The 14,765-nt window shown below is 39.6% G+C and overlaps 1 protein-coding gene across 4 annotated transcripts in view; it reads left to right on the plus strand.

Moving 5' to 3' along the window:
- Nucleotides 1-14,765, plus strand: part of Lepr (leptin receptor) — a 140,594-nt gene that overhangs the window by 56,243 nt on the left and 69,586 nt on the right. For all 4 annotated transcript variants that reach the window (XM_045150512.1, XM_045150513.1, XM_012949462.2 and 1 more), the window contains 2 exons: nucleotides 369-428; nucleotides 12,588-12,914. In XM_045150512.1, the coding sequence (XP_045006447.1) occupies nucleotides 369-428; nucleotides 12,588-12,914 (387 nt within the window). The remainder of the gene's footprint in view (nucleotides 1-368; nucleotides 429-12,587; nucleotides 12,915-14,765) is intronic.

Consider the following 14,765-nt stretch of genomic DNA (forward strand, 5'->3'; position numbering starts at 1 on the left):
CACTCAATGTGAAAATAAGTACATGAAGATGCTAGAGGTAATAGTATTTGATTAGCTGTTACATATCTAGTAACATTGTGAACACTTGTTTCTTTGAAAATTCAGTCTTATCCTGTGACACTTGTCCTGGTTTATAGGGCATAAATGATGCATTTTTTAATGTATGGCTCTTACTTTAGCTATGTAAGATGACAGATTCATAACAAAAAATACTTTAATGTGAAATATTTCTCTGACATGGATCCAGTATATTTTACAATTAAAATGTGAAAACTTTCAACAACATTTTTCTTTTGTGTTTTCTATAAATGCTTTTGTGTATGGGCTTCTCTATGTGTGTTGCTTTAGTTCTGTTTTATTGTTTACAGGTGTGCCTCTCCAAAGTAAGATGATTTTTCAGAAATTCTATGTGGCTTTGCTATATTGTGGTAAGTTATTTTACTGAACTATAGAAAGTAAACATTTAAATTCTATGTGGTTTTGCTATATTGCAGTAAGTTATTTTACAGGCCTATATAAAATAGACATTTTGCTCTTACTGATTTTAAGTGTACTAACATAATTTCCTTTTTCCAGTTAGGAATTCTTATATACATCATGGTTAAAAATGCAAATTAAAGCTGGCTTGAAGGCATACTCCTTTTCTCAGTACTGGGGAGGCTTAAGAAGAATTGCAAGTTTGAGGCCAGTCTGAGATTAATAGCAAAACTCTGTCTCAGACAAAACAAAACAAAACAAAACAAAGCCAACAACAAACAAATCCAGCTTCCTGCAAAAAACATCATGGTATATCCTTCACCATTTTAACACACACATGTATGCATGAACTTACATGCAATCATACTCACACACATGCTTATGCACATTCATAATACACTAACACAGTTACATAAACACGTGCTCGCATGCACATATCTACACATATGTGCCACTATACATAGACACACATGCTCACGCATGCACACACCCTCCTATCTTTCGTGGCATATACATACATAGACACACACATTCACAAGCATACATACTCCTGTCCATTGTATCACATACAGATTTGAACTCCACATTCTGTACTGCCTGCTTCTTTTCTTACTAGTAAGTTTTTAATTCATCATGACAGTTTTTCTTACCCTTATTTACTCACTAACATAATGGTTACATGATAACTTACTGCATGAATGTATCTTAAATTCTCCATTTATTTGACCAAGTTTGAATGGATATACATTTCATTTTCTTTTAATATATAGTATTGCATTTAAAATCCATATACACGAATCTTTGCATGTTTGGAAGAATACTTCTGCATATTAATTCCCAAAGAGATACTTTTAGGTTGCATAGGAAGCATATCTGAATTGGATATTGTGAAATCTTTCCAACAAAGCTTTGTTATTTTTGCAGTCCCAGTACATGTACATAACATGCTGGTCTATGGTATTTTCACCACAATGTATATATCATGCTTTTACTTTCTGCCCTGTCACATAAGACAAGGATGGCATCTCATTTCTATTTTGTTATTTGTGAGGTTGGCAATTTATTGACCATTTATATTTCTTTCTTTAATTTTTCATTTTTACCAAGAACTTTATTGTATGAGCATATTGGTCATATTCCCACCAGGTTATATCCTTTTCTGGCCCCTCTCCCTCACTCCCATTGCACTGAGGGCCCTCCTCAGTGAGGCTATCCATCTTCATTGTGGGGTCATGAATGTACCAGTCAGTTTCTGTGGTGAGAATAGTGCCTTAGAACATACCTTCTCACCCTGTGACTCTTACATCCTTTCTGCTGCTTCTTCCATTCTCTGAGCCTTAGAGGGTGTGTTACATGCCTCCTTTAGTGTTGTGCTTTTAGCAACCTTTTATTTTCTCTTTTGTGTCTACTACCACCTCCAAGGAGGAGGTTCTCAGGTTTGCCATGAGAGCTGTGCTCACATTTAATCTCTTACTTCCTCTATGATTTTTCTTGGGCCCTAGTAAACATGATAGACATGACTTGTCTCATGCTAGGTAGTCAACTTTCTTTTCTTGTCATATTGGTGGTATTGCAGTCAGGTTCACATTGCTGATAGAAATCACCCAACCAAGAACAGCTTCTGGGAAAAAGGTTTATTTTGGCTTACAGGCTCGAGGGGAACCTCCACAATGGCAGGGGAAGATGATGGCATGAGCAGAGGGTGGACATCACCCCCTGGCCAACATAAGGGGGACAATAGCAACAGGAGAGTGTGCCAAACACTGGCATGGGGAAACTGGCTATAACACCCATAAGCCCACCCCCAACAATACACTGCCTCCAGGAAGTGTTAATTTCCAATTTCCATCAGCTGGGGAACCTAGTATCCAGAACACTGAAGTTTATGGGGGACTCCTGAATCACATCACCACAGGTATGTTTTGAGTCTCCCCAGTATCTGCCGCCATCTATAAAAGCAGATTCTCTAACCAGTAGTGAGATCAGCATGCCCCTTTATATTCTGAAGAAATTTTTCTACTTGAACTTTCTTGTATGGTTTTAGAAATGTCTAAAATGTAATGGACTATTAGCTTTGCATTAAGGCTCTCTAGAGAAGATGAAATGCCTGTGTATAAAGACATGTATAAGAAATTGCGGTGTGCCACTAAGAAGTCTGATTAGTTTCAAAGTGTGCAGTTGGCAAGCTAAGGAAAGCAAATGGTGTCCAAGTACAGAGGCCTGAAACATACTCACTCACCTCATTCCCACTTTACATATATAATTGGTCTCTCCATCATATTTTTAATGTTTCTTCTATCATGTATGGTGACAAATATTCTGCTGCTGACATAAGTCCTGTCTGAATGCCAGCAAATTGGCCCATAAAGAGAGAAGACAGGAAGAGGTAGATGCTCCAGCTTAAAGCGTCCTCCTTCTCAGCCGTTTTGTTCTACTAGGGCTTTAGTTGTCTGGATGTGGCCCACATATATTGTTCTTTTCCTTAATTATCTTCTCTCTCTCTCTTTCTCTCTCTCTCTCTCTCTCTTTCTCTCTCTTTCTTGTGTAGTGCTAGAAATGGAATCCACAGCCCTAACCATGCTAGGCAAGTGCTCTGTCTCTGAACAGCCTTCCTCCCTCTTACCCCCTTTCTCTTCTTCCACATTCCTTTCTTCCCTTCCTTTCGTCACTTCTACTCTTCTCTGTCTTCCTCTCTTTATTTATTTTTCATTTTTTTTTAAATTTATTTATTTGAGAGTGACAGACACAGAGAGAAAGACAGATAGAGGGAGAGAGAGAGAATGGGCGCGCCAGGGCTTCCAGCCTCTGCAAACGAACTCCAGACGCGTGCGCCCCCTTGTGCATATGGCTAACATGGGACCTGGGGAACTGAGCCTCGAACCGGGGTCCTTAGGCTTCACAGGCAAGCGCTTAACCGCTAAGCCATCTCTCCAGCCCTATTTTTCATTTTTTATTAGTTATGTACATAGTATATATAGTCATGTTGGTACCATCGTTAGCCTCCTCCATCTCTTCCTCCCTCTGCAGGGACCCTCCTTGGAGAATATAAATCATGTATTATGGGGTTAGTCATCAGTTATGGGTAACAGGCAATGTCTCTGTGCATAATGACACAATGTGTGGCTTTGACATTCTTTCTGCCCCCTTTTTTGCATATTTCCCTGAGCCATGTTGTTTTAGGTCTGCTTCAGTGATGAGATCTTGGGAGCTTCTGTGTCTCTAAATATTTGGTTTGGTAAGAGTTAAGTATTCTCTCTGTCTATCTCCTTCACCCTTGTGCTGGTACCAGGTTCACCAAGGAAGCAGCACTCTTGTTCATTTCCCTAAATACTCTTAGTTTCAGCTGGGGTCCTTTTGAGGTGTTATGGTCTGGTTCTGTCCTTAGAATCTGTGTCCATCTGAAAAAGAGAAGCAAATTCTCCAATTGAGAGTGAAGTTAGCACTAGATAAACAAAATAACCATTATTATTTTAGAAAGAATTTAATAAGTGTAGGCCCTCTTGTAGCCCACAATTGGTGGGAGCTTGATATTGGAGAGTGGGCTCATTTTTTTTTTTATATGTTTCTGACTTGATTCCCAGCTCCAGCTATGGGTTCTGTTCTACTGATCAGATCAGTTAGCCAATCAAGAGCAGTTGGTTTCACCATGGCTGTGTGCCACTATTGCACTTGTATGAACATCTCATCTGATTGTTTGCTGTTGAGTGGCTTAGACCACGAGTTGCTTGGACAGATGTTGGTCTTTTCCCCCCAGTCACTCATGTAGCACCTTCTGGCACTAGACATGGTAACTCTCTGGGGACTGACTCTCTTCCAAATTCTAGCCAAGTCACTTCATGTTATGTACCAAGAGCATATGGTGTCTTCAGCAGTAGGGTCTTACCATTAACCTTTGGTGGGTCATCAAGTACTCTGACAGAAATCTGTCTTGTTTTGAGAGACCTTGTAGGTCTCTCTGATTAATAGTTCATTGTAGATGTGAGTCACATGCTGGTACTAGGAGATACAGGTCAGCACCCAGGAAGAGAAGGAAGAAAAAGATAATTAATATAAAAGAGATAGAGAAGGGTGAGAGAAACAGAAGATTAAGATCAGTCTTCATAATATTCTCTCCAGGGCCTTATGATTCAGGTGTTCCCTCTAAGGGCTTGGTAAAGGTTCAACCATTTAGTTTGCCTTTTAGGATGTAGAATGTTATGGTATCATTGCCATTTGGCTCCAGTTTTGTGTCCCCCAGACCCAACCTTACCCTCCTCTCCCTCCCCACCCACCCTATTGTCCAGTCCATAAGATGTTTATTAGATGTGTCAGCATCTTGGGTAGATTCAGGTTAGGAGCTGTGCATGAGTTGGACTATATGATGATTATCTTTCTGTGATTGGTTGAGTTCACTGAAAATGATCTGTTCCAGGTTCAACCATTTTTCTTAATATTTCATTGTGTCATTTTTTCTTATTGCTGTGTAGAATTCCATCATGTAGATATGCCATATCTTGGTTATCCATTCATCTAATGATGGATATCTAGGTTGATTCCAGTTCTTATCTATTGTGAATTGAGTACCTATAAACATGGTTGAGCAAATTTCTCTGAACAGAAGCATGGAGCTTTTAGGATTAATGCCCAGTAAGGGAATAACTGGGTCTTTTGGTAACTCTATAGTCAGCCATTTTAGGAGTTCCCATATTGCTTTGGAAAGTGATTGTACCATCTTACATTCCCACCAACAGTAGATGAGGGTTCCTATTTCTCCACATCCTCACTAGCATTTATTTCTATTTGATTTTTTAATGTTTGCTATCTTTACTGGGGCAGGTGCAATCTCATAGTTGTTTTAATTTGCATTTCCTTGATGATTAGGGATGATGAACATTTTCTTAAGTGTGTGTTTGCCATTTGTGTTTCTTCCTCTGAGAACTGCCTGTCTGGTCTTTTGCCCCATTTTTGTGAGTGGGTTGACTTTTTATTGTTTAGGTTTTGAGTTCTTTGTAGATTCTAGATATTAGGCCTCTGTCAATTGGATATTCAGCAAATATTTTCTCCCATTCTGTGGGTAATCTATTGGGTCTGCTTATTGTATGTTTCTTTGTGAAGAAACTTTTCAACTTCATGATATCCCAGTGGATGAGTGAGTGTTAAGATCCTGTGCTTCTGAGGTTTTGTTTAGGAAGTCTTTTCCCATTCTTATCTCATGGAAAGTTCCTCCTATTTTTTTCTTCCAGTAGTAACCGAATTTCTGGTCTTATATTGAGGTCTTTCATTTCATTTCATTCTGAGTGTTGTGCATGGCGAGATTTGTGGATCAAGTTTCAGTTTCCTGCATATGGATATCCAGTTTGTCCAGCACCATTTGTTGAAGATGCTGTCTTTTTTCCAGCCTATATTATTAGGACCTTTGTCAACTAACAAGTAGCTGTGATTACTTGACCAAAAGTCCGGGTGCTTGATTCTGTTCCATTGGTCTATACTCCTGTTTTTATGCCAGTACCATGCTATTTTCATTACTATGGCTTTGTAATATAACTTTAGATCAGGTATGGTGATTCCTCCAGAGATGCTTTTTTGCTGAGGATATGCTTGGATATCCAAGGCTTTCTGCCTTAAAATCCAAATTTTGAGATCATTTTTTTTTCTATCCCTGTGAAAAACAATGTTGGGATTTTGATTGATATTGCATTAAATCTGTATATTTCCTTTGGTAAGATTGCCATTTTCACAATGTTAATTCTGCCTATCCATGAGCATGGGAGGTCTTTCCATTTTCTCAAGTCCTCCTCAATTTCTTTTTTGAGTGTTTTTATGTTTTCATTGCATAGGTCTTTACATCCTTGGTTAATGTTATTCCAAGGTATTTTGTTGTTGTTGTTGTTGTTGCCATTGAAAATGGGACACTGTCATTTATTTCTTTCTGTCTCGTTGTGTTTTGCATATAGAAAGGCTACTGGTTTTTGTGCATTGACTTTGTGTCCTGCTACTTTGAAGAAGGAGTTAATCACCTTTAAGATGGGCTCTTGGGTTTCTTATGTACAGAATCATGTCATCTGCAAATACAACTAACTTATCTTCTTCCTTTCCAGTTTATATCCCTTTTATTTCTTTATCCTGTCTTATTTCTTGAGCTAGGACTTCCAGTACTATATTGAAGAGCAAAGGTGGGAGTGGACACCCTGTGTTGTTCCTGATCTCACTGGGAATTCCTTCAGACTCTCTCCATTAAATAATATTTGGGCATTAGGACCTTTATATAGACTTTATTATGTTGAGGTATAAACCATCCATTCCAATTCTCTTCAATGTTTTAATCATGAAGTGATTTTTTTTTTTTTTAATTTGGTTTTTGAGGTATGGTCTCATTCTAGCCCAGGATGACCTGGAATTCACTCTGTAGTCTCAGGGTGGCCTTGAACCCACAGTGATTCTCCTACCTCTGCCTCCCAAGTGCTGGGATTAAAGGCGTGGACCACCATGCCTGGCTATGATGTTGTATTTCATCAAATGGCTTTTCTGTATCTATCAAAATGATCATATGGTTTTTGTGTTTAAGCTTACTTATGTGGTGTATTACATTGACAGATTTCTGTATGTTGCACCACCCCTGAATTCCTGGGATGAAGCCTACTTGATCAAGGTGGATAATGCCTTTGATGTGTTATTGGATTTGGTTTGTAAGGATTTTGTTCAGGATCTTTTAAAAAAATATTTTAAAATTTATTTTTATTTATTTATTTGAGAGCGACAGACAGAGAGAAGAAGGGGGGGGGGCACGCCAGGGCGTCTAGCCACTGCAAACAAACTCCAGATGCGTGCGCCCCCTTGTGCATCTGGCTAACTTGGGTCCTGGGGAATCAAGCCTTGAACCAGGGTCCTTAGGCTTCACAGGCAAGTGCTTAACCACTAAGCCATCTCTCCAGCCCTTGTTCAGGGAAATAGGTCTATAGTTTTCTTTTCTTGTGGCATCTCTGCCTGGTTTTAGTACTAGGATTATAATAGCTTCATAGAAGGAGTTGGGGAGCTTTCCCTGTTCTCTCATTATATGGCATAGTTTGAGAAAAATTGGTTTCAGTTCTTCCATGAAGGTTTGATAGAATTCAGCTGAGAAGACATTTGATCCTGGACTTTTCTTTTTGGAGAGGTTTTTTATTACCTTTTCAATCTCGATGGGTGTGATAAGTTTGGCCTGGGTTCCCTTGTGTGCAGTTAGTGCAGGAGGGATCTGCAGCTGGGACTATGGCTAGAACTGCTGCTTGAGGGCATGAGGCCTGGTGGACTACCTGAGAGTGTGGGAATCAGCTCATTCCCTCTTTTGCCCCTCTACACCCCCCCCCCCCACTGGAGGTCTATTAGAGACTGCTCCTCCTAGAAGAACCAATGAGCCTTAATGTCTTGCCTTTCCTTCCCAGGGAGGTGCTGCATGATTAGACAGATGCCATCTTGACCCTGATTTCTCTCTTTATATTTTGTATATAGTTCTTATGAACATTTGGCAGAATTTAATAGCAAAGCACTTAGGCCTTGGGAATTTTCTTTAGATGGAAAGTTTATTATTATCATTATTTAAATTTCTTTGTTTATTTTTATTTATTTATTTGACAGAGAGACAGACACAGAGAGAAAGAGGCAGAGAGAGAGAGAGAGAGAGAGAGAGAGAGAGAGAGAGAATGAGAGAGAGAGAATGGGCACACCAGTGCCTCCAGCCACTGCAAATGATCTCCAGATGCATGTGCCCCCTTGTGCATCTGGCTAACGTGGGTTCTGGGGAATCGAGCCTCTAACCGCTCCAACCAGGGTCCTTAGGCTTCTCAGGCAAGAGCTTAACTGCTAAGCCATCTCTCCAACCCTATTCATTGATATTTTTAAAATCTATCTGTCAGAGAATTTTGCTTTGTAGTTACCCTTAGGTTTATAAAAAAGCTCAGTTATCACAGAGTATTTTGTTAGTATCAACTTAACATTTATTGTCAAGAAAACCACTTTTGCACCGTTACTGTCCTTCATTTTGAATTATTTTAAAAAAAATGTTGGGGTGTGTGTGTGTGTTTATGTGCCCTGTAGGCACACATGTGGAGACTAGATGGGAAATGGGTGTCCTCTTTTTATTTATGCATGGTTTCCTTGAGACAGACTCTTTACATAATCCATAGTTGATGCTCTTATGGTTTATTTTTCAGTTAGCAAGCCCCAAAGATTCTCTGGTGTCCACTACCTGCAAGACTGGTTGATGTAGACATGCATAGCATGCTTAGTTGTTTTCATGGGTGCTGGAGAATTAAACTTGTATGGTCTCAGGCCCTCATGTGTACATAGTAGGCACTCTTAACAACTGAGCCCTGGTTCCTCATTTTGATGTCAAAACTTACATCTTTCTTGTTTCATAGACCTTAGCAAATTATTACGGTTATTACTTTCATAGTTTTGTCTTGTTGTCTTTTTACTAGAGGTATAAGCAACTTACCCAGCATCATTATGGTACTAGCACATTTGAGTTTGGCACCTGAGACACTATTATATAGTTCTGTGCCACTCATTAGCATTACTTCCTTCAGTGCCAAGATCTGCTAGCTCTTCTTGAAGCCAGCTGTGGTTGATATGAAGCCCCTCAGCTTTTTGTGAGTGCGTTGGGAAAAATCTGCACTTCTCCATCATTACTAAGGAACAGCTTTGCTAAATACATGTTATTGATTGGGAGTTTTTCTACTGCATTTTGAAAGTATCATTCTACTTCCTCATGGTCTGTATGGTTTCTTCCGAGAATCCGCACAGTGGCTTTCTGAAAGGCTAGGTTTGGGTCAAGTCTTATGAATCAGAAGCAGTCCTGGGATACTGTTGACTGACAGCATGTACCTTCTGCTGAATGATGAATGTTCTGGACCTCATACTGTTTAGGACTCATTCTCAGAGAAGCCTGTAAACAAGTACACTCATCTTATAATTAAACATATCCACTTGTTGCTAAGTTTATGAAGTTCATTGTTACCTATTAGACTGCAATACTTCGACAATTTTAGGCAAATTTTGACTCCATGTACTGACTCTTCCATGTGCAAGTAAAAAATAAAATGTCTTTAACTAGTAGTAGTATACAGTCATAGTATTTGAGCTTCCCCAAAGCCATCAAATCCCCCAAACCAAACCAAAAGAGTCCATTATCATAAAGGTTTCTGATTTCAGAAACATGTGCAATGAATTGAAGTTCAAAGACATGTGGTTGCAAGGAGGATTTATTTTTAGTGGCAGCGTAATACTTAATTGTCATCAGTATGGGAAAAATGGTGTTAGTCAAATTAATATATTTACATTCATTTATATTTGTAGAGAGATTTAGAAACAGAATGAAGAATAGCCATTACTTATGTATTATTTGAATCTTTTTGCATGTATCACCTTTGTAATTGAAAGTACATTGTGAATTGATTTTGAAACTTGATTTCTGTTTTCTTACATTTTAACTAGGCTTAGTGTGTGTATTTGTGTGTGTGTGTGCATGCATGCGCAAACGCTTACACGTGCATGTGTACCAGGACCTCTTAGCACTGCAAACAGACTTCAAACTCTTGTGACACTTTTTGGAGTCTGGCTTATGTGGGTGGCTTGTCAATTGAACCTGGGCCGAAAAGCTTTGCAAGCAAGTGTCTTTAACCATGGAGTCATTATCCCAGCCCCCAGTACTTTATTTATTTAATTTTTTGTTTATTTTTATTTATTTATTTGAAGGTGACAGAGAGAGAGAGAGGCAGACAGAGAGAGAGAGAGAGAGAGAGAGAGAGAGAGAGAGAGAGAGAGAGAATGGGCACACCAGGGCCTCCAACCACTGCAAACAAACTCCAGACACGTGTACACCCTTGTGCATCTGGCTAACATGGGTCCTAGGGAACAGAGCCTCGAACCGGGGTCCTTAGGCTTCACAGGCAAGTGCTTAAGTGCTAAGCCATCTCTCCAGCCCCCCAAACTGATTTTAAAAATAAAGTCCTGGGGCTGGAGAGATGGCTTAGCGGTTAAGCACTTGCCTGTGAAGCCTAAGGACCCCGGTTCGAGGCTCGGTTCCCCAGGTCCCACGTTAGCCAGATGCACAAGGGGGCACACGCGTCTGGAGTTCATTTGCAGAGGCTGGAAACCCTGGTGCGCCCATTCTCTCTCTCTCCTTCTATCTGTCTTTCTGTCGCTCTCAAATAAATAAACAACAACAACAACAAAAAATTTAAAATCAGTTTGGGGTTCACAGTGGAATTGAGAGAAAGGTACAAAGATTTCTTATATAGATCCTCTCTCCACACATTGTTTTCAAAACATCCCACCAGATTGGCATATTTGTTACAGTGGCTGAACATTGCTGACAAGTCACTATGAGCTTGAGGCTGTGGTTTACAGCGGGCTTCATCTTGTGCATTCTATGGTATCTGGTGAATGCACAGCCTTTCCTACCAAGGTAGGGTTGCACAGAACACCCCTGCCTGCCCCTTCTCCACACACTGCTTACCCACCCCTCTTTACCCTTAAATCTAGGCAACCATCATTCCTTTTTGGAATCATACAGTTTGTGTGCTTTTCAGATAGCTTCTTTTCCTTAGTAATATGCATTTATGTTTCCTCTATGTCTTCTTATGGCTTGATGCTTCATTTCTTTCTTAACTGAAATAATAATTCTTTTCTGATCTAATGCAGTTTATCCATTCATATACTGAAGAACGTTTTCTGTTTCTTTACATTTTCTTACATTTACTACAAATTTTCAAAGATCTAATTCCATATAAATATATACAGAATTCTCAGGATTCTTCATTAGTAGGTATATATTTCATAAAAGCATTAGATTGTTTGGATAATTTGCTTAAATATGCAGAACTATAGAAAATTGGAGTATGATTATTATTTTATTTTCAAAAATATTTAACTAAAGATAAAGTTAAATTTTGAGAAATATTTAGGTAATCTAAGTATTCTTAGTTTTTTAAAAATATTTTTACTTATTTATTTGCAAACAGAGAGAGAGAAAGAGAAAGGGAGAAAAAGAGAGAGAGAGAGATAACGAACATGAGTGTGCCAGGGCCTCCAGCCACTGCAAATAAACTCTAGATTCATATGCCACTGTGCATCTGGCTTTCCATGGGTACTGGGGAATTGAAACAGGGTTGTTAGGTTTTTCAGGCAAGTGCCTTAACTGCTGAGCCATCTTTCTAGCCCCTTAGCTTTTAATGTTTAAGAGGTAACAACTCAATCAACAGTGAAATTTCATGGAGGAATGCTGTTGTCCTGGAATCATCTTGTGGGAGCATGTCAGGACACATCTGTGAGATACCTCATACTTGGAAGGTCCCAGATTCCAGAGATTGCCCAGGATATTGTCTTTATGTCAAAGACAATCCCTCTTCAAAAGCACTCAGCAAAAATTATGAACATTTTTGGTTTCATTAGTTTTGGTTTTACTCTTTTTAATGAATTTTTTTTCGAAGTAGGGCCTTACTCGTCCAGGCTGACCTGGAATTAACTATGTAGTCTCAGGGTGGCCTCGAATTCACAGCAGTCCTCCTACCCCTGCCTCCCAAGTGCTGGGATTAAAGGTGTGTGCCACCACGCCCGGCCTTCTTTAATAAATATTAAAAGAATATTTTAATATTTATTTGTATAATTGAACTTCCAAATATTCCTCATATATTCTAGGAGTTTGAATAATTTTATTATAAAAAAGGAGAAGATTAGCCAGGTGGGGTGGCACGTGCCTTTAATCCCAGCACTTGGGAAGCTGAGGTAGGAGGATCGCTGTGAGTTCGAGGCCATCCTGACACTACATAATGAATTCCAGGTCAGCCTGAGCCAGAGTGAAACCCTACCTAGAAAAACCAAAAAAAAAAAAAAAAAAAAAAAAAGGACAAGATTTAATGTCAGTTATCTTTTATGAAAATATAAATATGTTACGTTAGTTACTTAAATTATATATGAGTTCCCCAAAAAGAGGTGCCAGAAAACAGAACTCATTAGTCAACAACTGGCCTCTGAAGCAGGCACAGCACTGCTCAGGAGTTGACAGAGCCCCTGAAACCTGAGCAGTGCTGAGCACTATTGGATTGAATCACTGCTGATATTATTTTCTGTGTGTCTTTTTACTGTCCTAACAGAATTTCTTTATGTGATAACTGCACTTAACTTGGCATATCCAATTCCCCCTGGGAGATTTAAGTTGTCTTGCATGCCTCCAAACATCACTGATGACACCATCCGTTTGCCTGTGGGAATCCCAAAGAACACTTCAAGTCTGAATGGAGATTATGTAGCAGTTGAAACTAAATTCAATTGGAGTGTTACCTACATTTCGAAGTTATCCAAAACAACTTTTCACTGTTGCTTTATAAATGAGGAAGGTGCGAACTACTCCACCCATGCAGACAACATGGAAGGAGAGACACTTGTTTCAGCAGTAAGTTCCTTTGTTTTCCAACAATTAGGTAAGTATTTTAATGTTGCAAGCATTAACTGTTATGATCTAACTGTATTGAACAAAGTATTTTGATTTTTCTGAAACTTGTATAAAAGGATGTGATTAACATATATTATTGTTTTTAAATATTTTAAAATACTTTTTAGAATTATTTATTCACTTATTTGAGAGAGAGAGAGAGAGAGAGAGAGAGAGGGAGGGAGGGAGAGAGAGAGAGGGGTGGGGGGGAAGAGGCATATAGTTAGAAAGAGAATGGGCATGCCAGGGCCTCCAGGTACTGCAAACAAATTTCAGATGCATGCACCACTTTATGCATCTGGCTAATGTGGGTACCGGGGAATCAAACCTGAGTCTTCAGCCTTCACAGGCAAGTGCCTTATCTGCTAAGTCATCTCTCCAGACCTATTATTTTTATATTAGTGGCAAATCATTTCATACTGGTGGTAATGTCCCAGATAATTATTGCTGAATGGGTGTTGTCTCATGCACAACTTTCATTTCTTTCTGTGCCATATCTTTATGCTTACACCAGTCCATTTCTTCTAAACTCAACCCTGCTCAAGTTATCAGAACACAGTAAGCCTCTCACACAAACTGTTTCTAGCCCAGTCCAAACAAAGCTCTTTCTTCCCTTCATAAGCCAAACCTATTCAGTCCATAGTTTTCTGCATTTAAGTATTTCAACTCTGACCAGAGTGGTCCATCAAATTCTACTTATAGCACTGCAGGGTGTCTCTTAAGCCAAGTGTTGCAGTCAGGTTGGCACTGCTGCTTTTAACTCACCTGACCAAGAGCAGCTTTTGGGAAAAAAGAGTTTATTTTGACTTGTAGACTCAAGGGAAGCTCCATGATGGCAAGGGAAAATGATGGTATGAGCAGAGGGTTGACATCACCTCCTGGTCAACATAAGGTGGACAATAGCAACAGGAGAGTATGCAAAACACTGGCAAGGGGAAACTGGCTATAATACCTATAAGCCTACTCCCAATAATACACTGCTTCCAGGAGGCATTAATTCCCAAATCTCCAGCAGCTTGGAACCTACCATTCAAAACACCTAGGTTTATGGGGGACACCTGAATCATGCCACCACATTCTACCCCTGGACTCCATAAACTCATAACCATACATAATGTAAAATGTAATGCATTTAGTATAACTTTAAAAGTCCCCATAGTTTTTTTTAAATTATTTTTTTGTTTATTTATTTGAGAGTGACAGACACACAGAGAGAGACAGATCGAGAGAGATAATGGATGTGCCAGGGCCTCTAGCCACTGCAAACGAACTCCAGACACGTGAGCCCCCTTGTGCATCTGGCTAACGTGGGTCCTGGGGAATCAAGCCTCGAAGCGGGGTCCTTAGGCTTCACAGGAAAGCACTTAACTGCTAAGCCATCTCTCCAGCCCAGTCCCCATAGTTTTTATCACTCCCAGTGATGTTCAAACATTTCCATAGTCTGAGATCTTTTAACTGAGCCATAATACCCAAAACAACCTCAAACAAACCAATAATGGCACAGAATGAACATTCAAATCTCACAAGATGGCATTGGATATAGCAAGAAAATATTCAACCAACACAAGATTTAAACAAGGGAAACATCACACTCTGTAGCTCCAAATCCAACAACTCTAGTCAGTAACACATCTATCTCCAAGTTAGATAATTCTAACCAGCAACAAGTCTCTGGAAATCCAATTCTGCCTCTCCAGCTAGGCTACTCACAGTCCTGGGAAATTTCATCTGGGACTAGCAGCTCTCCTTAGCCACCATCTCTTGGTCCTGGCATCTCCACTGGATCTCCACTGCAACCCACGGTCCATCCTCATGGCTCCATCAGGTTTACATGCAGGTA

Source organism: Jaculus jaculus, chromosome 5, assembly GCF_020740685.1.
Source record: "Jaculus jaculus isolate mJacJac1 chromosome 5, mJacJac1.mat.Y.cur, whole genome shotgun sequence".
NCBI classification, from domain to species: domain Eukaryota; kingdom Metazoa; phylum Chordata; class Mammalia; order Rodentia; family Dipodidae; genus Jaculus; species Jaculus jaculus.